Source organism: Schistocerca americana, chromosome 8 (assembly GCF_021461395.2).
Source record: "Schistocerca americana isolate TAMUIC-IGC-003095 chromosome 8, iqSchAmer2.1, whole genome shotgun sequence".
NCBI lineage: Eukaryota > Metazoa > Arthropoda > Insecta > Orthoptera > Acrididae > Schistocerca > Schistocerca americana.
The window spans coordinates 277,553,128-277,580,177 of NC_060126.1; the positions used below are offsets into that span (position 1 = coordinate 277,553,128).

At 43.8% G+C, this 27,050-nt stretch overlaps 1 protein-coding gene across 1 annotated transcript in view; it reads right to left on the reverse strand.

Moving 5' to 3' along the window:
- LOC124545764 overlaps positions 1-27,050 on the reverse strand; it is a 114,897-nt gene that overhangs the window by 76,778 nt on the left and 11,069 nt on the right. Inside the window, exon 2 of the mRNA XM_047124709.1 lies at positions 21,433-21,751. Coding sequence (XP_046980665.1) covers positions 21,433-21,751 — 319 coding nt within the window. The remainder of the gene's footprint in view (positions 1-21,432; positions 21,752-27,050) is intronic.

Consider the following 27,050-nt stretch of genomic DNA (forward strand, 5'->3'; position numbering starts at 1 on the left):
GTCAATCGCTTCACAGTTATCAGCTGCATGTTTGTAAATGTTTCTTGCTGATATATTTTGTTTAATTGTGCTCCAAATCAGTTAAAGTGGATTCTCGTCGCTGTGTTGGGATGGAACCGTACAACAGAAGACTGTTTTCTTCTGAAACCTGTCCTTGATGTGCATAGTGACTACAAAAGAAATTAAGAGATCATGGGCGTCCGCGTAAGTTTCTCCAAGAGGGGGCGATTTCTAAAATTGCCGTTTTTGATGCAGCTGATTCAGAGAGTTTGAGAACGCAACGTACTTTTAAGGTAGATTACTTTGGTACCTAAACGACATGCATATTTAAATAACGCAGGTAGTTTTCTGATACTACTAATATAAATATGAATTCTACCAATTTTAATCAACAATCTGAAATTATGTCATCAGGGTAACCAATGAGTTATGAATATAGGTATAAAGAAACTTTCAGGATGTCTCAGAAAATCCTGTTAGATTTTTAAAAAAGTAACTAACAGAAAAATTCCACTTTAATTTTCAACGAAGTGAGAAAATGGAAATAAACTTGAACAAACACTTATTTAAGATTGATGGTATCTACGACACCTTGTCTGCTAACGAAATTTCACATCTGGCCACGTTAATGGATTTACTGCATTTCTTCTTAAAATGTTTACTGTTATAACTAAAAATGAATCAAATGTGTTTTAAAAGCTACATTTTTTTGGTTGGTTGGATGAAAGATATCTGTTGTTATATCTCATTCGACTGGATTAACGCTGAAATTTCCCAAAACCATCCTCAAATTAACCGGTAGAACCGACTTAACTGCCTGGGACTGAATCAAAGCGATCATTGTCTCTTCACTTTGCAACATTATTGTGCAGTCAGGCCAACTGGAGTCCACAGTTCCTAGCTCCAGGAATTTTGGGACTGTATCGTACCCCGTATAATTTTAAGCTTTCGGCAGCTGCAGAGAACATATGTTCGACCTCGAAATTTCAAACTTTTTGTCCTCTCTTCTACCGCAGAAAACAACATTTTTCTTTCCGAACGATTTATTTAACTCCCAAGTGCAGTACAGTATGGTATGGTATGGTATGGTCGTGTTCTCCCTTGAGTACTGCACTAGCTCTGCCGCGTAAAACCGAATATTATCCAGCATGTCCTCACGGGGCTTTTTCATCCACAGAAAACTATAAACTACTGCTGTGATTTCGCTGTGCAATCCGCAGATCCTTAAGGGCTCTATGGAAGTGACAAAATACCGATGACTTTATTTCGACATTTCTGAAAAGTTCCGCTCCCATCGCAACTGCGGAACAGTGGCGAAACCGTCGCCGCAGAGTCGCCGATAGAAATATGATTAATAACGACTCTCCTCTCCACACAAATACTAGGAGGTGGCAAGTGCTCACCTAGTGGACGCCTTCTTTTGAGATACGTCGTTCCAGTAACCAGTTATCATGAACATGTTTGCTTTTTACTTATATAGGGTGTAACGGGTAGAAGCGTAAATAGTTTTATATGTTTTATCTTAATATGTACATACATCAGTGTGTTGTCTGTTTTTTTTTCTGTCGAACAGTCTTCCCGCAAACACGTAACATAATTTACTAACTGATGTTTTCTGCGTTGTCGTAACTGCACCACTAAGCGGACTCCGCCTGTCAATATAGGGCAACCGTTTTGCATCCATGTTTGAACACCTGACCTGCTACCCTGGAGAAAATAAGCATTAATGGTTTGCTCTTACTACACGTGGGCAACGGCCTTTCCGCAGTGCATACACCGGTTCCCGTGAGATCACCGATGTTAAGCGCTGTCGGGCGTTGTCGGCACTTGGATGGGTGACCATCCAGGCCGAAATGCGCTGTTGCCATTTTTCAGGGTGCACTCAGCCTCGTGATGCCAACTGAGGAGCTACTCGACCGAATAGTAGTGGCTTCGGTCAAGAATACCATCATAACGACCGAGAGAGCGGTGTGCTGACCCCACGCCCCTCCTATCCGCATCCTCTTTGAGGATGAGACGGCGGTCGGATGGTGCCTGAAACCGGAGTGCTTTTTTCTTACTACACGTGCTTGGAGGTACAAACCAACTTAACAACATACAGTTCCTAATATCTATAATTCTTAGCCTGCAAATGATGTAACGTTGTTCAGTACACTGTTCCACACTGTTCTCAGTCACCAATAAAAATATCTGCACTTATACAAATTAAATACCATACAAGGAAAAAAAAATGTAGCAAGCATTCTTCCGTTTTCTTGAACAATAGCTGCGGTAAGGGCTGTGCCTACCGCTTATGGGAGGACATAAAATACTCTCGCTAACCAGTCCTTGCCAGATCACAAGTTCTTGCAGCACACTAATGAAATATAACACCGTCTCTAGCCATGATAATGAACTCAGTTCGGAGAGAAAGTGTGTCCACAAGTTTCTTCAGGTACTCAAAGTCCATTTGAACACATTCATTAATCACTGCATCTCGGAGAGTTACCGAATTCCAGGCATGCAGACTACTACGTTTCAGCTGCTGTTCCAAACGGCCCCACACATTTTTCTATGGTATTAAGATCGGGTGCGATTGGGTGCGGGAGTGTTGGCACTCAGGAGCGTAATCGTGCAGCTCTGTGAACACCTTGGAAGACAGCAGTGTCCAGAGCATAATCATCATGAAGATTTAGAAGAAAGGGCAACACGTGCCCACACAGAATGTTAATTTCAACATACTGCTTCGAGTTCACTGCAACCTGAATGAGTGCGCCAGTGTCGTGATACGAATCTCCCCCCCCCCCCAATAAAAAAAAAACATCACAGAATCAGCTTGAGCCTGGCAACACCCTTTACAGACTACAGGTTACATACCATACTGGCTCGTCGGTGCGCGCAACGCCTTGACGCCTTGCATCACACTATACGTCTCCAGTCAGCTACTGTCCACTTACTGTGTTCTTTGTCACATGGATGACGTGTAGCTTAGGTGCCAGGGTGAACAATGGACTTTTGCGAGTTACCCGATTAGTAATGTACATCGAATGCTGTCCCCTTCCCTACTTTCGCTTGAAAACTAGTCAGATGGACCTGTATTCATTGACAGCAGCAGTTCCTGTTTGGTTTGAAACCAACTGTTACTGGTGTTGCATGGCTGCGAGTGCTACACCGTTCCTTGTAGACGCGTTGGACGGACTGCGTCAATACACCTACAAATCGGGCAACTTGAATCAACGTGTGGTCGTGAGCATGCCCAAACACAAAGCCCCTTTCTACCATTCCGTAATGTCTCATCGCTGACCATCTTACTGCTTTGACAGCATACAACCGATTGGTACATACACATCACTTCGATACCATGATTCACGTCGGTGGTAGATGGTATCATGATTGGCTGGTACCAATGTCACATATTTACAGCGCTCCAAAATGCCAGGTGTGTTAACTACGTGACTAATATTCTGTTCTGTTATACTCTTACAGACTGACTAAAAAATTATGTCTGCCTTTGTGGTCGAGGTCTTTATGTCACGCCAGCGTTCGATCTGGAGGGTAACCGAGTGAAATTCTGATTTTGCAATATCTTTTTATCGGCAGACTTTGACCTGCAAGGGGAACCGATGGGCAATGTACACTTTCTTAACCCTTTGTGGTTAAATTTTAGACCTCGCTTGCAAGTTGTACAGAGTTAAGATCTGTGACATTGGGAACTTTAAGCTCCATTGTCCCCTCGGTGTTAATCGACAGGGCTGGCGGTAGATGTTTTCGATTTTCTCACATCCTCCGTGAACAACAGAAACAGAACATTATTGCATACAGCCACTTACCACAGTTCCTGACGGTATGGAATTACGTAACTGGCAGATTTGAGACGCAAGTCGTCTTAGTGACAGCTGTTACCGGGCAATGTCCGCCCCCGGTAGGTGAGTGGTCAGCGCGACAGACCGTCAATCCTAAGGACCCGGGTTCGATTCCCGGCTGAGTCGGAGATTTTCTCCGCTCAGGGACTGGGTGTTGTGTTGTCCTAATCATCATCATCATTTCATCCCCATCGACGCGCAAGTAGCCGCAGTGGCGTCAAATCGAAAGACTTGCACCCGGCGAACGGTCTACCCGACGGGAGGCCCTAGTCACACGACATTATTATTATTATTATTATTATTATTATTATACCGGGCAATCAGCCATAGGATAAATAAAAAGCTACGACCACATTCACTGCATCCTTTCTCAACAGATCATTTTGGAGTTACATAAGTAGCTTCCGCAGTTTCTAACGAAAGAAGTATATTAAGCTCGTTGGAGCAGCCATTTAATGCAATAGCCATATAATTACCACTTTAAGATACTGCCTCATTGTAGCGAATCCTTGATACCTGAGGCGCATTCCGTTACTATTTAAAAAAATATTCTTCAGGCAGGCCGCAGTTGTATGAGGGGTGTTCAAAAGAAAAGGTACGAACGAAATGGGTATATTTGAAGTCTTTATTCGTAAGTAATACCGGATTTCTGAGTACAACTATCCCACTGTATAACGATCCGAAGGATTCCATGTTCCCAGAATTCCTGTGTTGTGACAGGAACCAGTCCTCCACCGCACCGTGTCCTTCAGTTCATCGTCCGAGCTGACGCGTTCTCTTCCCGGTGTTTTTATTTTTTTTTTTTTTTTTTTTTTTTAGCGCAACAAACACATGGAAGTAGCAAGCGACATGTCCGAGCTGTAGGGCGGATGCTCACGTTGCTCCCACTAGAGAACTTGGCCATTACACTTTGAGTGATCTCGGAGACGTGTGGACGCAGGACCATCCCCTCCGCGAGCATCTCTGGCCGTTTGTTCTTGACGGACTTGGGTAGGCTGCGCTGTGTCTTACAGTACTCGCCACTGTTAATGGTTTTTCCGTGATCGAGGAATTCCATGGAAGTCGGACCTCGGACGTAGAAAAAGACGATGAGCATCACCTTGCTTGTTGAGCGTACAGCTTTGAATTTTTCAGGGAACGGTAACGACACTACATTCGCGACCCTAGATGTTTCACTACGTTATCCGAAAGAGGTATTTGCTAATTTCAACTCATTTGGTTGTTACGACGTCTCGTACTTTTTCATTTGAACGCTCCTGATACATGTATTTTGGTTTAAAAATAGTTACAGTCACAGTTTCAGGGTAATGTGAACACGTGTTTCCCGCTAATATATTTGTTGTCTCATGTGTTTGGAACACACAGAGTTTTTCTTTCATGTCGCCATAGCTTGAAATTCCCAGGTGCTCTGACTTTGGTAACAAAAATTAATATATCAACTGGCCATATAGAGGAAAACTGGCCCTAAGTACTGGTTCCTACTGCATGGAAAATTAGACCATAACTATTTCAAACCTTAGACTAATTTATTTGTAATACCATCGCAGTGTAAGTGGTTTCTTTTTCTCACTGAGCTCATTTTTCTAGCCGGTCAAATCATGTTATTTCACCCCAAACCGTTGACCTTATTTACAGCCTGATTACAGCAATAATTACGTGCCTCGTATGGAATTGAGTACTCCACAGTTAAGCTTGGGGAGCTACAGACGGCGACCCGCCTATGCATGCGTTAGAGGATCCCACTCTTCACAACTGAGTCCTAGTTCAGAGATGGTACAATGTCTGGTGGCCGCACAGAAGTACGTAAGCTCTTATGTTGATCTCTGGCAGTGTGTGGCTGGAGGGAAGACCACCTCCGCGATGCTTACGTACGCACTTACGCCGATGCACAGTGGTGACTTCATCTTGCAACATGAAAGCACTCCACTATCGTCGAAGGATGGAATGAGCCGAATTAAGTATTCAGCTATAAAGACATCTCGTAGGTTTGATTCTCGCGATTCCTGCAAAGCACCGTCCAGTTTAGACCATCTTAATGAAGATTACCTCGAACTGCAGGCCAATGGACGAAATATTTAGGTTAAGAGTTAATAAAAGATCAATAAGAAAAATGGTCCGCAACCGTCGCGCCATGTGCCTAAGCAAATTACAGCAACTAAGTTATACAGTTCCCAGAATCCGTTTACAACGAACCGCAGTAGTATTATCTAGTTACACGTTACAATTTGGCTACTTCCGTAAGTGAATGTGCGTCCGCTTTGTTAAGTACCGCTGTATGACGTACAAACACGACAGTTATCCCTAAAGACTCTGTAATTACCGTACGGCAGACGCAGAATGCTACAATTAAAGCCCTCGTCTTTGGAGGTCCTTTGCACTGGGCGGCAATTCTTGCTAACTATGGCCTCCAAGGGTGCTTATTACGACCTCGAAAGGCGCGCAGGTCTGCAGCGGATTCAGCCTACACGCATTATCGCGTAACGTGTGGTCCACGTCGACCAGCGCGGGTGCTTTGCTGAAGTCCTGCAGGGGCACGTTTATAAGGGGCTACACGTCTTTCACAGAGACGGCAGGCCAAGTTCTGCTATTCCGATTAGATGAAGTAGGGGAGAACGGAACAAACTATGCTAGTAAAGTATGTGGCCATCAATAATAACGACCTGATGCTTTACACGCCTTCCCACCTCACGCCTTCTGAAGATCGACAGGCGCGTACCGACCGGAAACTCATGGAAACTAGTCTGCTTTCGTACGCCGGGTACTTTCGTAGGTAGGCACTAACGAATCCTCTACATCCGCCAGTACTCCGCCGTGAATGCCTGCACCGTGAGGAATACAGTGGCGTCATCTATTCTCAAGCACAACAAATGAACACTGGAAACTGGGTATTACTGACGCTATGTAAATTTGAAAATGGCTTTATTCAGCTTTCTCCCTCGGTATTACTGTTCACTATTGTAAACAAACAATTTGTCAGACAGGATCAGCAGCACTGTGACACTGTTAGCCGACTAAGCAGTTGTATACAGGAAGGGATCGTTGTTAGAGGCTCGTAAGGAACTGCACAAAGATTCTGACAAAATTTTCACTTGGTGTAGAGAAGAGTGGATGTCTTTAAATGTGAGTATATGTTACATAATGCCTAAAACACAAAGAAAGACTCCAATAGTATTCGATTAGTGGTGCACGTCTTGAGTACGTCACATCGTGAAAGTGCCGGCCGCTGTGACCGAGCGGTTCTAGGCGCTTCAGTCCGGAACCGCGCTGCTGCTACGGTCGCAGGTTAGAAACCTGCCTCGGGTATAGATGTATGTGATGCCCTTAGGTTAGTTAGGTTTAGTTAGTTCTAAGTCTAGGGAACTGATGACCTCAGATGTTATGTCCCATACCGCTTAGAACCACAAAAAAGTAAACTGTTAATTGTTGCAAAAGTAATCGCCATAAGAAGTGAATACATTTATCCCGCTGTGAGACAAGACGGTGAATGCCTTCATGGAAACATGTTTGCGTCTGTCTATGGAAAAATGATTCTACCTGGTATGAACCTCTTCGTCAAGCTCCAAAACTGTGCAAATCACATGCGGAGAGATCGGGGCGGTATAGAAGAAGTGTAACGACTTCCCAGCGCAACTCCCACATGTTACCATGGTTGTTTCGATTACGATGCAGAAGTTCCACTGGGAAGCGCTTACATATCTTCCATGAAGTCTCGATCTCTCCCCGCGCGATTTCCATATTTTTGTAGTCCTGAAGAAACGTCAATTTGCTTCGGACGAAGGAGTGCGCGCCTGCGTACAATCACGGTTCCTCAGGCATCGCAAACATTTTTCCGTAATGGCATTGACCGTCTTGCCCTACAGTGGAAGGCTAAACGTATTAATAGTTATGCCGATTAATTTTGCAATAATAGTGTAAGCACTTTTTTCCATCTGTCTCCTTTTCATTTGACTACCCCTTGTAGTTAGGGGTAGCTTAAGAAGCGGTATGAAGTATCGTCCGGAGTGGCCGAGCGGTTGTAGGCGCTTCAGTCTGGAACCGTGCGACCGCTACCGCTCCTGCCTCGGGCATGGATGTGTGTGATGACCTTAGGTTAGTTCGGTTTAAGTAGTTCTAAGTTCTAGGGGACTGATGACCTCAGAAGTTAAGTCCCACAGTGCTCAGAGCCATTTGATTTTTGAAGTATCAACATCAAGAAAGTCAAATCGAAGACTTAAATTTTTTGGAATGTTTCTGGTAAATAAATGTCGTGTGACTAGGGCCTCCCGTCGGGTAGACCGCCGGGTGCGAGTCTTCCGATTTGACGCCACTTTGGCAACTTGCGCGTCGATGGGGATGAAATAATGATGATTAGGACAACACAACACCCAGTCTCTGAGCAGAGAAAACCTCCGACCCAGCCGGCAATCGAATCCGCGCTCTTAGGATTGACATTCTGTCGCGCTGACTACTCAGCTACCGGGGACGGACAAGTTTCTGGTAAAATGCAATCATGTGTAAAGGAAACTACGTACAAGACACTGATGCGAGCAATTACAGAGTACAGTTCCAGAGCACTTATCTTATAGGCATGACAACAGACATCGTTCGAATTCAGAAGCGTGCGGCCAAGATCGTGACAGACCAGTATAGTCCATAAGAAAATGCAACAAATGTTCGTGGAACTTAACGGGTAGCTGTGGAAGGAAGACGATATACAGGGTGTATAAAAAAAAAAAAGAATCACCCAATTTGACAAGTCTGTATTTCTGAAACTAATAAAAATATAAAATGAATTTTGTTTTTGTGGTGAACGCGAAACTCAAAAAGCATTTTTCATACATTTTCATAGGTGTTCAACACGTCTCCCTTGTGATGCACGGCATATGTCAATGCGGTATTAAAATTTTTCCCACACTGCGGCGAGCATGTGTCGAGTTACAGCTTCCACAGCTGCTGTTATGCGATGTCTCCGTTCATTCATTGTTGAGGTAACGGAGGCACATAAATAGTGTCTTTTATAAACCCCCACAAGAAATAATAACATACAGTCATGTACGGTGACCTTGGAAGTCAGTAATGTAAGACCGAAAAATTTGGTCCACTGCGACCGATCCATCATTCAGCAATCCTTTGATTTAAAAATTCCCACACTTCCAGATGCCAGTGTGGCGTGGCCCCATCGTGTTGGTAAATGAAGTCGTTTGAATCAGTCTCCAACTGTGCAAAAAGAAACTTCTCAAGCATATCGAGATACGTGCTTCCTGCAACAGTGTTCTCGGCAAAGAAAAATGAACCATACACACTTTCCCCGAGCAACGGCACAACACACATTACATTTTGGAGAGTCCCTCTCATGTTGTACAATTTCATGTGATTGTTCCATACCCTATATTCTCACATTATGTCGATTCACCTTTCCATTTAAATGGAATTTTGCCTCGTCACTAAACACTAAGCGTGGAAGAAAACTGTCATCCTCCATCTTGCCAAGAACAAAATTACAGAGCTCCACACGCTGTTGTTTGTCACCTTCACTAAGAGCTTGCAGCAGTTGAATTTTGTATGGTATCGTGTGCAAACGGCGACGTAACACACGCCACACGGACATCGGGGGTATGCTAAGCTGTCGTGCTGCACGGCGAACGGATTTCTGGGGACTCCTTATGAAACTACGGCGGATGCATTTGACGTCTACGTCAGATACTTGGGGATGGCCCGGCGATTTGCCTTTACACAAACAACCTGTTTCTCGGAATTGTTCAGGCCATCGTCTAATGCTCTGTGCTATAGGAGGATCCACACCACATCTAGTACGAACGTCATGCTGAACTGTTATTACTGACCCGCACTGCGCAAAACGTGGAATACAAAACGCTTTCTGTTGTCCCGACACCATTCTCACTAGAACTGACGTGGGCGCCTGCTGCTGCTACTTAGTGGGAACCATGTGAAAGTGGAGTGTTTGCTCTTTACAACAGTGTTTTGTTCACGCACATATCTCAAACAATATAATAGTTATGAATTTTGTTAAATAAGATGATTCTTTTTTGATACACACTGTGGTTGCCACAACACGCTGTTGGGTAAACTAAGAAACCCTGTATTCGAATATGACTGTGCGCCTGTTATGCTGCCACCAACGTATATTCCGTGTAGGGGAAATGAAAGAAAGTGAAGAGAGATTATATATGATGGTCCACTGATCGTGACCGGCCAAACGGATATCAACTGCGTTTTTTTAAGTAGGAACCCCCATTTTTATTACATAATCGTTTAGTACGTAAATAAACATGAATGTCTTAATTGGACCACTTTTTTCGCTTTGTGATAGATGGCGCTGTAATAGTCACAAACATATGGCTCACAATTTTAGACGAATACTGGTAACAGTTAGGTTTTTTAAATTAAAATATAGAACATAGGTACGTTTGAACATTTTGTTTCGGTTGTTCCAATGTGACACATGTACCTTTGTGAACTTATCATTTCTGAGAACGCATGCTGTTACAGCGTGATTACCTATAAATACCACATTAAAGCAATAAATGGTCAAAATGGCGTCCGTCAGCCTCAATGCATTTGGCAATACGTGTAACGACATTCCTCTCAACAGCGAGTAGTTCGCCTTCCGTATTGTTCGCACATACATCGACAATGCGCTGACGCATGTTGTCAGGCGTTCTCGGTGAATCACTATAGCAATTACCCTTCAACTTTCCCCAAAGAAAGAAATCAGGGGACGTCAGATCCGGTGAACGTGCGGGCCATGGTATGGTGCTTCGACGACCAATCCACCTGTCATGAAATATGATATTCAATACCGCTTCAACCGCACGCGAGCTATGTGCCGGACATCCATCATGTTGGAAGTACATTGCCATTCTGTCATGCAGTGAAACATCTTGTAGTAACATCGGTAGAACATTACGTAGGAAATCAGCATACATTGCATCATTTAGATTGCCATCGATAAAATGGGAGCCAATTATCCTTCCTCCCACAGTGCCGCATCATACATTAAACCGCCAAGGTCTCTGATGTTCCACTTGTCGCAGCCATCGTGGATTTTCCGTTGCCCAATAGTGAATATTATGCCTGTTTACGTTTTCCGCTGTTGGTGAATGACGCTTCGTCGCTAAATAGAACGCGTGCAAAAAATCTGTCATCGTCCCGTAATTTCTCTTGTGCCCGGTGACAGAGCTGTACACGTCGTTCAAAGTCGTCGACATGCAATTCCTGGTGCATAGAAATATGGTACGGGTGCAATCGATGTTGATGTAGCATTCTCAACACCGACGTTTTTGAGATTCCCGATTCTCGCGCAATTTGTCTGCTACTGATCTGCGGATTAGCCGCGACAGCAGCTAAAACACCTACTTGGGCATCATCAGCTGTTGCAGGTCGTGGTTGACGTTTCACATGTGGCTGAACACTTCCTGTTTCCTTAAATAACGTAACTATCCGGCGAACGGTCCGGACACTTGGATGATGTCGCCCAGGATACCGAGCAGCATACATAGCACACGCCCGTTGGGCATTTTGATCACAATAGCCATACATTAACACGATATCGACCTTTTCCCCAATTGGTAAACGGTCCGTTTTAACACGGGTAATGTATCACGAAGCAAATACCGTCCACACTGGCGGAATGTTATGTGATACCACGTACTTATACGTCTGTGACCATTACAGCGCCATCTACCACAAAGCGAAAAAAGTGGTCCAATTAAAACATTCGTATTTCTTTACGTACTACACGAATATGTAATAAAAAAATGGGGGTTCCTATTTAAGAAAAACGCAGTTGATATCCGTTTAACCTATGGCAGCGCCATCTAGAGGGCCAACGATAGCGCCATCTAGTTTCCCCCTTCAAGCTAGAAGAGTTTCGTTCTTTGTAGTTTTTTTCGTTTGATGCTTATTTCTTGAGATATTTGGCCCGGTCACTATCAATGGACCACCCTGTATATATAAACTAATTTCTCCCTCGCTCGATACTGAATAGGAAAGAAAAATGATATTATCCGTATGATCTACCCTCAGCCATGATCCGTACAGCGTATTGCCGGGTATATGGAAGTATACGTGAGACGGTGTAGACACTACAGCCAAGTTCGACTGCTCTGTGCCTTGCTTTTTACCAGGAATTGCTGAAAAGTAGTGCCTCCAAATTTTTTATTCTTTTCTCAACATCGGCTGAGGTGTTACATGTCATGCATATTACTCATTCAACTTTCCTGCTTCGATGATGCAAGTTGCAACCCTCAGCCGATAGAGGCCTCCGAACTGTAGCGAGTAACATGGCGGTGTGTAACGTAACTATGTCAGAACGTTGGAAGCAGCGTACTGAAATCGAGTTTCTGAAAACATGAAGTTGGAAGAGTTCGTGCATACATGAAGCACCCTCTCCTTCAGCATAACGATTCCACATCACACACGAGCGCTACGACATCTGCAACAATCCGAGGGCTTTGGTTCACTTTCATCGATCATCCGACTTGGTCCCATCCGATTTTAATCTGCTTCCAGAATCACTTTGATAGCCTATGGCTCCGTCAAAATAATTCAAACATTCAACGATGACGGTATTAACAAACTGGTCTCTTGTTGCGAGAAATGTGTTCGTCACGAGGGTAACTATGTTGAGAAACAAATATGTAGGTAACAAGAACAGAGATGTAGAATGTTAATAAAGTTTGTTTTATTTAAAAAGCTTTAAGCGCTTTCACATGCAAAATGTGGAGGTATAAGTTTTCAGCACGCCGTCGTAGTAATTGATTTACGGTGCTGACTTCATGAAGCAGAAACTAATCGCAGGAATAACTCAACACAGTTTCTCCTTTACCCCAAGCACGATGGAGACAGCGCTCTCATGAAGCGAATGCTCGTCTTTCACCGTGTGGCCTGTGATGCAACAGGAAGACCAACACGGAAGCTCTAAACAGACCCATGTCAAAATCCACTGGCTGTCAGCAATCTGAATCACGTTCCAAATCCAGCTTGTGGGTCAGGCAAACGCTCAACAACGAAAGGAGTACCTCTATTATGTAGTCGTCTTTTTGCTGTGTAAATGTTTAATTACTTTTATTGAAGAATTCCTCCATGGTATAGGAGGAGTCGTGGGGAAACTTCTTTAATGTACATTTCAAAACATTTCTCCTATCTGTCAAAGATTATATTTCCACCAGTAGGTCGTCAGAGAGTTATACAGCTGAATATTTCACCCCTTTCTGTGCCAAATTAGGTTCGGTAAAGGGTAATGCACATCACTTTTCCGTTCAGTGTCCTACTTCTGAGTATCTGTTACAAACAAACTCAGATGGACTGTGTGCGTCTCCTATTATATCTGGGTCTTTTGGATATTATTTATTGTAACAGAAGCTATGTTTTTCTGTCTACACTGAATTTGTTCGCTTCAAATGTTGTTGTGAGAAGATGGTTACGCTTTGCTTCTTCTTGATAATGGTGTACTCATCTAAATCGGTAATACTGGGCATAAAAATAAAAAGCTGATGATCACTACAGTGAGGTTTCACATTCCTAGTCGCTTAGAGAGATGCCCGCAACAACTACAGGTGTCAACCGCACACACATTCTAATCACTTTCTTTTGTGCAATAAACAATTTTTGACTAAGTGCGGAGTTACCCCGAAACGTTATGCCGTAAGACGCCAGCGGATGAAAATGTACAAAATATGTTAACTTCTTGACTTCAGTATCTCCAAAGCTGCCAATTATTCTTATGGCAAAACCAACCAAACCTAAAAGTTTTAGCAGGTGTACTGTAAGGTGTTTCGGTTTCAAGCTTTCATCAATATGCACACCAAAGAACTTGCAATTTTCTACCCTGTTTATTATATTACGTTAATAGGGGGTGGAATATTTTTGACAGTACAAAACTGAATGAGGCTAAGTCTGGCCAATTTGGAAAACCAATCGTTAATTTTCACAAAAACTACATTTCCTATTTTCTCTGTTGACGTTTCTTTGCTCGGCTTCACATCAATCACTGTATCACATGCATACAAGACTCGTAACGCCTGTTGATTCAGATAAAATGGATGCTACTTAACAAAATGCAAGAATAGTACTGCGCCAATGATCGAACCCTGTGGGACTCTCATTGTAATTTCTCCCCTTATAGGTGATGTGGCGTACCTCTCCGTATTACGCGAGCAGCCTAGGGTAGCTTTTTACGTTGTTATTTAAGTAACAACTAAACCAAACAGGTGGGGTCTTGGCGCTCAGTTCGGGATAAAAGATGTTGGTTTAGCCCGAAACAGCGGCTATTTTTATACTCAGTCAAACATCTGTCTTACTGTAGCTATGTTACAATACGTGTATTAAGCATGGTTTGAACAACGAACCGGAGCTGGCGCCCAGACAAATTGTGCGCATCGACTAATTCCTTTTGCAAAATATTTCAAACTGGCTGAAATTAATGCTCTGCTAATGGCACCATCTGTATGTCCAGTGCTCGGATTTTACGTGGAAAAACAGTCACTCGAACACCGGAGTGGAGCGAGGCTAATGGTTCAAATGTGGGGTCCACCAGTGTAACGAACCTTGGTCTAAGAAATGTTTCAATCGTTTCAAAAAAATCCTGCTTCGTCTGGATTTTACGTGCAAAAGACACGTCTTTCTGGGAGGTTTTCTGAAGTGAGCCAGTTCAACACTAAACTTTTAGAAAGCGGTTCGCACATTGCGCAAAAGTGGGTAAACGGCTTTTTATCCAATTATCTTTGTCCACCGTAGAGATCCTACGGTTTAACATCGAGCTAAATGTAAAACGTAAATTCGTTCTTACGCGAACTGAATGGGGGAAACGATGCAAAATGAATGAAATAAAAAAAATGCATTCTTACAATATAATTGTAAACTCGCTTTTAAAAATACAGGGTGTGTATAAAGTCTGGGAACACTTTCAATTATTTATCGCACAAGAACCAAACATTGTACAGCTATCATACATATGTCATTTTGTAGAGAAACCCTGAACGTTTTTTTCATGTATACCGCCACAGCGTAGTTTGGTAATTTGCCGATAGTCAGCAGTGGCGAAAATGGCGGCCGTGCTACAGAAGGGGACAGCCGTTTCATGAAATGGCCTCCTCGATCACCAGATATCACTCTGCGCGACTTTTTTCTGTGGGGACACATTAATGACCTGGTGTACGTACCGCCTCCACCACGTGATATAGCAGAACTCCGGGAGGGAATACGGGAAGCGACTGCAACAGTCGACGATGCCATGCTGGGACGGGTATGGCAAGAATTCGATTACCGATTGACGTCTGCCGGGTCACTCGTGGTTCGCATATCGAATGTTTGTAAAAAAACTTTCAGAGCTTCTCTTCAAAATGCAACATGTATGAAATCTGTACAACGTTTAGTTCTTGCGCAATAAATAATTGAAAGTGTTCCCGGACTTCATATACACCCCGTACTGCTTCATTCGGATTTTATATGTAAAAAAACCGTTTTGTGAGCTTTTTTTAAGCGCGTCTTCTCTATGTTTTTAATTTGTGCAAACAGTTCAAATTATGTAAACAGGTAGACAGATACATGTAATTAATGGTCGCCCTGTTGTTTTGTGAAAGCATTATTCCTTACCACGATATAAGCAACGTGGTTCGAACAACAATTAAAAAAAAAAAACCTTACACCGTATTAGTTGTCGCCGGAGTCAACTAAAATCAAAATCTGTTGCGTAGATACGGCGCTCTAATGTCAAAATTATTCTGGAGTAAAAGCTAGGCACTAGAATGAAAAACGCTCATATCGTAAGAAGGAAACTAGCTTTCCGACTTATCTGGCAGCTTCAAAGACATTTAAATCAAGACATGTTGACATATTTGGGCTTTTTATTAGTTAACCCTACTTCCCCAGTGCAGTGAGCTACTTTAGACCCGCCCCCTGTTACTCATATGGTGAGGGATGTAAGAACAAATAGACTCACACGTGTGTGTTTCTAGAGTGTGAATGCATCTACAAAGTATCCGGGATTTGGAGTTCATGCATCCTAAACAGTAATGAAACGTTGTGTTATATTGCATGACATGAACAATGGCATGTTTGATGATACGACGACATGTGCCATGTTATACGACATGACGTCATGTATCATCTTACCTTACCTGACATGATGCGTTGTATAACATGACATGGGTACTAACAAGTAAAAATGCGCGAATATGTCAATATGTTTCGATTAAATGTCTTTGAAGCTCCCAGGAAAGTTGAAAAGCTAGTTAGCTGCTTTTACATCCCGATCTCTGCCCAGGACATATTTGCCTTTTACTGCTACGATAGGGGTATTTTTCATTCTGGTATAATACACTTTAGAGCCAAAGAAACTGGCACACCTGCCTAACATCGTGTGGGGCCATCGCGAGCACGCAGAAGTGAAGTGCCGCAACACGACGTGGCATGGATTGGGCTAATGTATGAAGTAGTGCTGGAGGGAACTGACACCATGAATCCTGCAGGGCTGTCCATAAATCCGTAACAGTACGACGGGGTGGAGATCTCTTCTGAACGGCACGTTGCAAGGTATCCCCGATATGCTCAATAATATTCATGTCTGGCGAATTTGGTGGCCAACAGAAACGTTTAAACTCAGACGACTGTTCCTACATCCACTGTGCAGCTTTTCTGGGCATGTGGAGTGTCGCACTGTGCTGCTGGAATTGCCCAAATGCGTCGGGATGAACAATGGACATGAATGGAGGCAGGTGATCAGACAGACGTACGTGTCACCTGTCAGACTCGTATCTAGATGTATCAGGGGTCCCACATATATATCACTCCAACTGCACACGCCCCACACCATTACGGAGCCTCCACCAAATTGAACAGTCCCCTGCTGACATTCAGGGTCCATGGACTCTTGAGGTTGTCTCCATACCCGTACACGTAAAACCGCTAGATACAATCTGAAACGAGAATCGTCCGACCAGGCAATATTATTTCAGGTCATCAACAGTCCAATATCGGTGTTGACAGGACCAAGCGAGGGGTAAAGCTTTGTGTCGTGCAGTCATCAAGGGTACAGGAGTGGCCTTTCGGCTTCGGAAGCCCATATCGACGATGTTTCGTTGAATGTTTCGCTCGCTGACACTTGCTGATGGCCCACCATTGAAACCTGCAGCAGTCTGCGGAACGGTTGCACACCTGTCACGTTGAACGATTCTCTTCAGTCGTCGTTGGTTCCGTTCTTGCAGGATCTTTTTTCGGCCGCAGTGATGTCGGAGATCTGATGTTTTACTGGATTCCTGGTATTAACGGTACACTCATGAAATGGTCGAACGGGAAAGTCCCCACTTCATCGCTACCTCGGAGATGATGTGACCCACCGCTCGTGCGCCAACTCTAACACCACTTCAAACTCAGTTAAATCTTGATAATCTGCCATTATAGCAGCAGTAACCGATCTAACAACTGCGACTGACACTTGTTGTCTTATATGGACGATGCCGACCGCAGCGCCGTATTTTGCCTGTTTACGTATCTCTGTATTTGAATACGCGTGCCTATACGAGATTCTTTGTCGCTTCAGTGTCAGTGTATTATGATTGACAGAATTAAATTATTTCGGCCAATCACCGAACATCCCAACTGGCCTTTTTTTTTTCATTTAATGATTGCATTATGCGCTCAGAAAATGTATAAATAGCTGTATCAGTAGAGTGGCTCCCATGAAATGCAAATTATGACTGGTTAAGTCTCCCATCACTACACAGATGGATGACAAGCCTACAGTACATTATCTTATGAAAAATTTTAGAAAATGATGTGGAGAGTGACACTCTGTAATAGTTGTTGACCTCTGTGGAGTTATCCTCCTTTTACAGAGGACTAACAGTGACCTGTTTCAGCCTTGCTGGGAACACGATCTGAGTTAATGGCAAGTAACTGAGAACGTTACATATTATAGCGCCCTAAGAATGTTATTTAGGGAATTCATGAAAGGCTTATACCTGGAGGGCCAGATTGAGGTTTGGAGTCCCGTTTCTTCCAAGATGACAGACCTCTGCCATAATCACTGTGCCATCTCGCTTAAAAGAATTCCTGTAAGTTGAACTGGTAACTGAAATACTATATACTAGTAAGATACAGGTATGTTTTATACACGAGGCTGGAGCAGAAGCCGCTTTCTTTACTACGTTTAATGTCGTTAGTAAACAATTCAAATGTAGTGATTCTACATCTGCGGCTTTAGTCTACAGCATCGACAAATAGTACTGTTGGTTAACTCTGGAAAATGCTTACGAGATTTTTTTTACGTAAATATTTAGGTGTTCCGTTTTTGTAAGTGTAAAACACTTCGTATTTCCTAAGCAACAAGCTTTTTTGTCGTAGATGGTGTTTAATGATACTCTAGTACTATGGCAAGATGTTTTAAAACAGCTACTAGCCAATAAACAGATGAAATATTTTAACAGTATTTTATTCTTTTTTGCAATTTCCAGTCTAGAACATTTTGTTAATCATCAGACGGCTGCACGGCATTTACAGGGCGAAGTAGTAATCAGCTGTTGAACGTTTCTGTATAAGGAGCGATTTTAAACTGAGAAATATTGGAAAGGGAAATGAAAATTCCTTACATTAAATTAGTTGAAAAACATTACCTTCAATCTCTGAAATTTTGTTGGTGAAGTTCGGGTTCATCCTGTGCATATGTGTAAGCTATATGATGTGTACAGAGCTACCAAACAATGGAATATCCAGGTCAGAATGTAACAATATTATAAAAAGGAAAGTTGCTACTCAGCATATAGAGGAGATGCTGAGTCGTAGATAGGCACAACAAAAAGACTGTCATAATATAAGCTTTCGGCCAACAAGGCCTTTGTCGAAAATAGACGACACACACACACACACACACACACACACACACACACACACACACACACACACACGAGTCCAGCCTGTGGCAGCTGACGCCACACTCGTCTATTTTCGACAAAGGCCTTGTTGGCCGAAAGCTTATATTGTGACAGTGTTTTTGTTGTGCTTATCTGCGACTCAGCATCTCCGCTATATGCTGAGTAGCAACTTTCCTTTTCATAATATTGTTATGTATCGAGACAGACAGATAGATAGTTATATGAGAGAGAGAGAGAGAGAGAGAGAGAGAGAGAGAGAGAGAATCAAGTATGGATTTGTTCCTCCCCATCCCTCTGTCTCTCTTCATATGTGAGAGGTATTGTCTTACGATGGTTTCCTTAGATTATCTTCTTTATAGTTTGGGGTAAACTATAAGTGGGTCTTACATTTTTGTGAAACTTTTATTCTTTGACTATGGCAAAGACCAACAACAACTGCACCGGGCTTTGACTGAAATAGGAAGTAATTGAAATTGCTAAGGGTTTGGAGAATGACTAAGTTCTATATCGTATCACCACATTAACCCTTTGTAAAACATTTAAAAGACCAGCGCCTTTATATATTTCAGGAATGATACCAGCCAGATTGAGGTGGGCAAGGCATGTTGCACGGATGCGTAATACTGACGTAGGTAAAACGATGTTAGACGGAAATCCACGGGGTCACAGACGACGAAGTCGGCCGAGAACGACATGCATGCTTGACAAAAGAAGTGAAGCAGCCATAACGGGAGGAGGAAAAGGTATGAGACTTCACGGGCTTGAGAGGGTATGCATTGTTATATCGGTGACTACAATATCGAGTCAAATTTACAAATAAATTGAAAGTATGAGCCCACTTATCAGTATGATATTGCACTGCACTCCCTCTGGTCTGGATGCATACACTGACTGTACTGGGAAGGGTGTCATAAAGCTACTCTCTCCTAAGGCGAACTGGCCCACAACTGTTGTGACTGGTCCTTGATACCCTAGATACTGGCATTGGGCGAAGTTTACGTCCGAGCTGGTCCCACACATATTCTATCGATGGCGGGTCTGGCGATCTCGCTGGCCACGGCATCAAGCAGACTGTTCATAGGGTCACGTACCCCGTGTGGACAGTTGAAAACGGGCACCACGACACTGGCACACGAGGAATAATGCACAATGATGCTGGATGTACGTGACGAACCGTTGTGGCGTAATAGTACTTTCATTCACTTCCAACCGATCATCTGGGGTAATGCGTATCGTCATTCGTCGCTGAAAACAGAGCTATGCCATTAATCAACAGTCCATGGTTTCCGGTGACGGCACCACTCCAAACGCAGCCGTTTGTATCGTGATGTTAATACGGCTTATGTGTAGGACAGTAATTCCCTGGTCCAGTTGCTACTTGTCTCTGGCCAATGATGCGGGATGACAGACTATTGCAGGGTGTCCATTACTTGCTCTAGGATGGCGGACGCAGATGTGAAGGGGCTACTGTGTGCTTGGTGCACAATATCGCGAGCCCCCCATTGTGGTGGCCACACGTTTCCGACCGGAACCTTGACGACGAGTATATTTGCCCTAACGCTCCCATTCAGACCAACATCGTGCCTTTGCTCAACAAATTAGGCTACTGCCCTACTTGATCGGCCGCCCAAATGGACACTAACAATCAGCGCTCTTTCAAACTCTTTCGTGTGCTAACAACGCAGTCTCTCACGAGTACGTGACCTGTCCTCGTCTTCCACAGTGATCACTCAACATCTGACGCTGTTCACGCTTCTTATATACCCTACAAGGCCTGGTAACAACACTAAATAGGAGCAACACTGAAGCGCTCTGGTGGTAGTTTCCATACCCGCCGATGTGTACGAAGTTACGTTGACATGCGCCTATGTTTTTTGTGTGTTTCATTTTGTTTTGTTTGGCAGTCTTCTTAGACGGTAGCATGGAAGACCTCCAGAAAATAATCTGTAGGGGATGGATAACTGGAGCTTTGGATCGTGGTAGCCGGCAGAGGTGACCGAGCGTTTCTAGGAGCTTCAGTCTGGAACCGCGGGACCGCTACGGTCGCAGGTTCGAATCCTGCCTCCGGCATGGATGTGTGTGATGTCCTTAGGTTAGTTACGTTTAAGTAGTTCTAAGTTCTAGGGGACTGATGACTTCAGAAGTTAAGTCCTACAGTGCTAAGAGCCATTTGAACCATTTTTGGATCGTGGTAACTGGCGGAGGATTATTTACGAGATTACGGCTCGAATCGAACTGTCGAGCCACTGAAGAACAAAAACAACAACAACAACAACAACAACAACGGAAGAAGAGAGGAACAAGTAGAAGAAGACGAGCAACAATCATAAGGGCGGCGCACAGCGAGTCCCGATCAAAATTTGGTTAGAATCCGAACAGTGAGCAACGAAATCTGCACTTGATAGCTGGTGAGGACAACTAGGGAAATTGTCAAAACAAAATGGTTCAAATGGCTCTGAGCACTACGGGACTCAACATCTGAGATTATCAGTCCCCTAGAACTTAGAACTACTTAAACCTAACTAACCTAAGGACATCAAACACATCCATGCCCGAGGCAGGATTCGAGCCCGCGACCGTAGCTGTCGCGCGGTTCCAGACTGAAGCGCCTAGAACCGCTCGGCCACACCGGCCGGCAAATTGTCGAAACATCTTGGAAGGAATAAATGACATTAACTGGCTGCAACCTCAGACAATCGAGTGTTAATATTGTTCGCTACCTTGTAGGAGAGCCAACCTCGCTGTTGTAAACAGATATGCGTTCGCTGGGAAAGAACCAGAAGGAGCAGGAGGGTATTCTGCGCCCGGCATACGAATGAGCGCGGTATGCAAAGTGGTCGTGCGCCGCCTGGCCTCTGTCCAGGGCGGGGGTGGAGTGGAGTGAGGTGCAACACAGGCTGGGGGACGTGACTTCCGGCGGCCGCCGCAGCGGGGGATACCGGCACGAGTGCCCGTACTCGCGGTGGTGGCCGCGGCGGCGGCGGCGGCGGCGGCTCCGACAAGGGCGCGCCTACCGTCCGCGCGCGCATGCGCAGAATCCTGGAAAAGTAGCCAGGCACGCTTACCTGCATATTTACTACGAGTCTGGCCATATTCACGACGTGGACAGCAAGATTCTACGCGGCTTCTTTCAAAACCTCTGCCAACGCCGACAACAGAACAGGCGGATTCATCATCAGTTCTTGGTTCAAATGGCTCTGAGCACTATGGGACTTAACATCTGAGGTCATCAGTCCCCTAGAACTTAGAACTACTTAAACCTAACTAACCTAAGGACATCACACACATCCATGCCCGAGGCAGGATTCGAGCCCGCGACCGTAGCTGTTGCGCGGTTCCAAACTGAAGCGCCTAGAACCACTCGCACACACCGGTCGGCCATCATCAGTTCCGTTCGACGCTGGATGAGACTGTTGGTATCCTCGTTTCGTTCCGACCGAAAAATTCTTTAACAATCAATCACCATAGGTGACGAGTTTCAAGTTTCAAAAAACTACGACGAGTGACAATGTCCCAAATACCTCCCATTTATATGCTACATTCATCTCCCTCTTGTCACAACTGGAGCGAGGCAGGACACTCTAGTGTCTTCACGATAGAAGTCTCCTGACGTTATTGAATGCGGGGGAATGTATTTTATAAAACTGAAGTGGTTGTCGGTGAAAGCTTGCAATTCCAGTCTACAAATGACAGAACCGCTCAGTTTGCACTCAACTCTGAGAGCGACAGCTCAGACCACACGACGTTCAGAGGCTTTATTCCGGCCTATGCGTGCTCAAAGAGCCACCTGACGGGGCTCACGGAACTTGTCTGTTAATCAAGCTAAGACTAGGTTCACGGTATCCGGGTCTGTAGAAGGCTGTAGTCTCAAGTGCTGCCTGAAATCTCACAATTTATGGTGGGAAATGTCAAGTCGGAAAATCTTGGACTACGCGATGGGGAAAGCACCCTCGCGGAGTTCCCGTCATGTTGGTTACGATCCTGGAAATTCAGAAGAGTGTAAACAACGCTATGATTTGCCCATCGCCTACTGACGTCATACGAGAATTTCTAGAGCAAACTGGCGAGGAAAAGGTGCTCCGATTGGCCCGCATCTGGGCAAATTCTGTGATGAGAATTTATTAAACGTGGCAGTTTTCACGCCATTGACGGAAAACAGTAACATTTTTTCTAACTTGCAGTTGCGGCCGGAATAGTGAAAACAGCAGACTCGGTATTAGGGACACCCGGAGATCGACACTCTTGGTTTGTATGCGGAAGGCGAAAGGTGGCTGGTTTTAGACATCGAGTGGATGGGACTTCACGCCGTCAGATTCCTGATAAGCGAGATTCTGGTTCTTCACATGCGACAGCGCACGGCTGACTTACCGCCACAGCAGACTGGCGAGAATTTGAATCAGAACTGGCGGTACGTGGGCACTGATGTTTGCAAGTGGGACGTATCGTTGCCACAGTACTGTTAATCCTGGTTCCAATGACAGTATTGTTTTCATTTATTATTCAATCAACCACTGGAGCAACTAAAACATTTGGTGTGTTGCATTCATATTAGTAACTAAATGTGTAGCTAGGATATGGTAATGCTTCTCCCAGTTTCTTCATATCTTTATTGCAATCTCAATGTCTCCGAGTCCTATGCCATAGCCGGCCGAAGTGGCCGTGCGGTTAAAGGCGCTGCAGTCTGGAACCGCAAGACCGCTACGGTCGCAGGTTCGAATCCTGCCTCGGGCATGGATGTTTGTGATGTCCTTAGGTTAGTTAGGTTTAAGTAGTTCTAAGTTCTAGGGGACTAATGACCTCAGATGTTAAGTCCCATAGTGCTCAGAGCCATTTGAACCGTTTTGAATCTTATGCCATCTCATTCCTTTTAATGTAATAAAACATCAGTTTACTTTTATTTGTATTTCATTTGAAGTAACTTGTGGTTTCCTTCAGTTCATTATTTATTATTATTGTTGTAATTTGTCGATTGAGTAAAAACAGTCATTCAGTAGACTTTATAGCAATTCTCTATCTTATGATTCAATGTTAGCGTCATTTTCGAGATATCGATTCCATTAAGCAATTAAAATTTAACATCGGGTCGTAAGGAGTGTGTGCGGAGTCTGGGCAGTTCCACCATGCGGGTACGATTTCACATTCATACACGGTGCGGTTTGGCAAATGGTAAAGATGCCATCAATTACATGGCTGATTTGAACATCGAATTGCTTTACTAGTCATAATCCCAATGCATTTCTCCGACCGTAGAAGTGACTTAGGCAGCCAGTTACAGAGGGACCTACAGTTTAACGTGGACGCCGAACCATAGTCTGACTGAGCATTTTTAACATTAACAAACAGTGTCAAAGAATGAAGTGGTAAGTCGCGGATGAAAATCCTAGGACTGTCCGAGAAACGAATCCCGAAAATTTCGATCCGCAAACTGGCGCTTAACCACAGAGCCATCGCTGCCATGTTACTACATGAAATAACACACGGAAAACCATACCAAAACATATTAGAGTGGAGCAACACGTCATACAAAACACGCTGTACCACCATCAGTGCCCCCACCGATTGACCTGAACTGAACTCCACCATCAGGCCAACATGACCGCGAGATGCCAAACGGCCGCCGTATTATCGTCATCTGGATGCGGTATTTACGAGCATGGAGTGAGCACACCGCTCTCCCAGCCGTTGTCGGCTTTCCAGAATTTAGAGTCGCTACTTCTCACTGAACAGCCACCTAAAGTCTGCTGTTGAAATTCCTAACTTAGAAGTGTCGGGAAAATGTCACTTTCTCCAACACACAGGTCTCACGAAATGACCACAAGGAGGAAAACATGGCTGTTGGGGCTAATGTCGAGATTTACAGACCTCCCATGTTTCATTTGGGAATGGTATGGGGAAGGGGGAAAAATTCTGTGGTATCAGAATTACCCTCCGCCACACACGTAACGTGGGATGCAGCGTGTAAGTGTAAATTTCTCATTCCATCCTTACCCACTCCTAACCAATGATCCTGAAGTTAACCACATCTTAAACTCTAAGCTGCCTTAATTTTTTATGGAGCGTATCGCGTACATCAATGTATCGTAAGTGTTGTACATGAGCAAATATGTGTTTCAATTTGAATGAAATTATCACGAGTGCTGGGCTGCGACATTTTATAACCGTAGCAACACGGGAAGATTACTTCTACACCGCTAAGTTCATCAAACTCTCTGCAGAAAACGACGGATCAAGCACGGAGTGATAGAAAGTGAACAGAATGTAAAAGATTGTCCTCTTTCACGAATTGCTTCGTCACAAATCAACCATCCACGGCGACCTTGTGACCCCTCGGCGAACTGTGCTACCAACGTCACAGTCGCTTCATTGTGTGCTATCGCTATGGAGTAGCCTCTTAACTGCCTATATATTAATCAGGGTGGTCATTTGTTGGAAGTTTCGCCGCTGTTATCAAGGAATTCCATTCACTGTGTCTTAGTACGCCTTATTCCGCATCCGATACGCCCAATGGAAATTTACGGCATCAGTAAAACTGTAGCACACATCACTGTTCGCTGGGTCCGTTTACGGCCAAGCGCTCCGACACACGCATGGACGGTGTATCATCAGCATAAAGCCTATCGGGGAATGTATCTGCTCATCTAGATTTCGGACAGTCTCCATAAATTTATAGTTTCGTACACTTGGTCTGGCAGACACTGGGAATAAGTACCAGCAACGTGTGCGAGCCGTAAATATAATCGTAAAGTTTCTCATGCCATTACGCAGCGCCGATAAAATACTTCTGCTCATCGGAGTTAGGGATAGCATCGGTCTTGGCTTTTACCTGACTCAAGAGCAAAAATCGATCAGTTTTTTTGTTTTTTGTTTTTTTTGGGTAAACTGTGAACTGGCGTATACATACTTGTTCTTGAGTAAAACCACTATGGATCGCGCTGGATTTGTTGAACTTAATTACAGACAGTTGATATATGCGATATACTTCTGTAAGACGTATAATAAAGCAGTAACATGTGTTTGTTGAGAGTCCCGCATTCTATCCTAGACCGCAAAAATTTGCCATCATATCTAAACAGTGTGAAAATCAGCGTTGTATCACGGAAACTAATCGTACTGTACATTATGCATTCATTGGATAGAACATTTCTTTATTTATTTTTCCACGGAAGAAAAATTCTCTTCTGCTCCAGTGTCTCGTCTAAAACGTGACAAAATTCTACGTCTTTGCAGGATATCAGTTATCATTTTATCTTACGGCAGCTAATGCTTTTTACTGTAAGCGAGCGAGATAGCACAAAGGCTATGACACAAATGTCGGTGTTAGGGAAATGGGGTTCAAACAGCCAAGCGACCATCCAAAGGTAGGTTCTCCATGATTTGCCTAAATGGTGTAATGCAAATGTACGAGTCATTGCTTCGAAAAAGATACTATCAATTCATTTCCCCAATTCCAATTTACACTGTGTAAAATCAAGTGCAGCTAAATTCTGTGTATATTTGTGCACATAGCTTAATAATGTGCGTTATAGGAAGAGATCTGATATGGATTCCACAAGGCAGCGCACTCACCAGCACTGCATCTAGCTACACTTGGTCTGCAACATAATGTTCTTGCACCTCCATCTGACGATGAGCCTGCACGGGCTCAAAATCAAGTTGATGGTTGAATAAATCGTAAAAAAAGCGACTGGTTGCATATTTATTACAGATAAATCGCCAATTTAAATCACAGACGCAGTTCGTTATCCACAATGAATATACTGCAAATAAAAAATAGGGTAGAAACTTCAAAATTCGTAACTGTCCATTTTGATGAGAATTAAAAGTGGAAAAAGCACATTTTTGAATTGCTAAAACAACTTCGTTCAGCGACATTTGAAGTTAGAATCATTGCAGATCTTTGGGAGATACAACTCAGTAAGTTGACGTATTTTGCATTTTTTCATCCAATAATGTCATATTGAATGATGTTCTGGGGTAACACATCTTTAAGAAAGAAAGTCTTCATTGCTCAAAAGCACGCTTTAAGAATAATATGTGGTGCGCACCCACTGTCATCCTGTAGACATATGTTTAAGGATTCGAGCATTCCGACTACTGCTTCACAGTTCATTTATTCCTCATGGAAGATTGTTGTAAATAATTCTCTGTAACTTTAAAAGGTACAGTGATGAACATAATTACAACCCAGAAGGAAAAATGACATTCATTACTCCACATTAAGGTTTTCTTCGGCACAAAAAGAGGTGCACAATGCCGGAACTAAAATTTTTGAGCACTTGCCCAGCGATATAAAAGTCCAAGACAGAGATAAGTAATTTGAAAACAAACTGAAATAGTT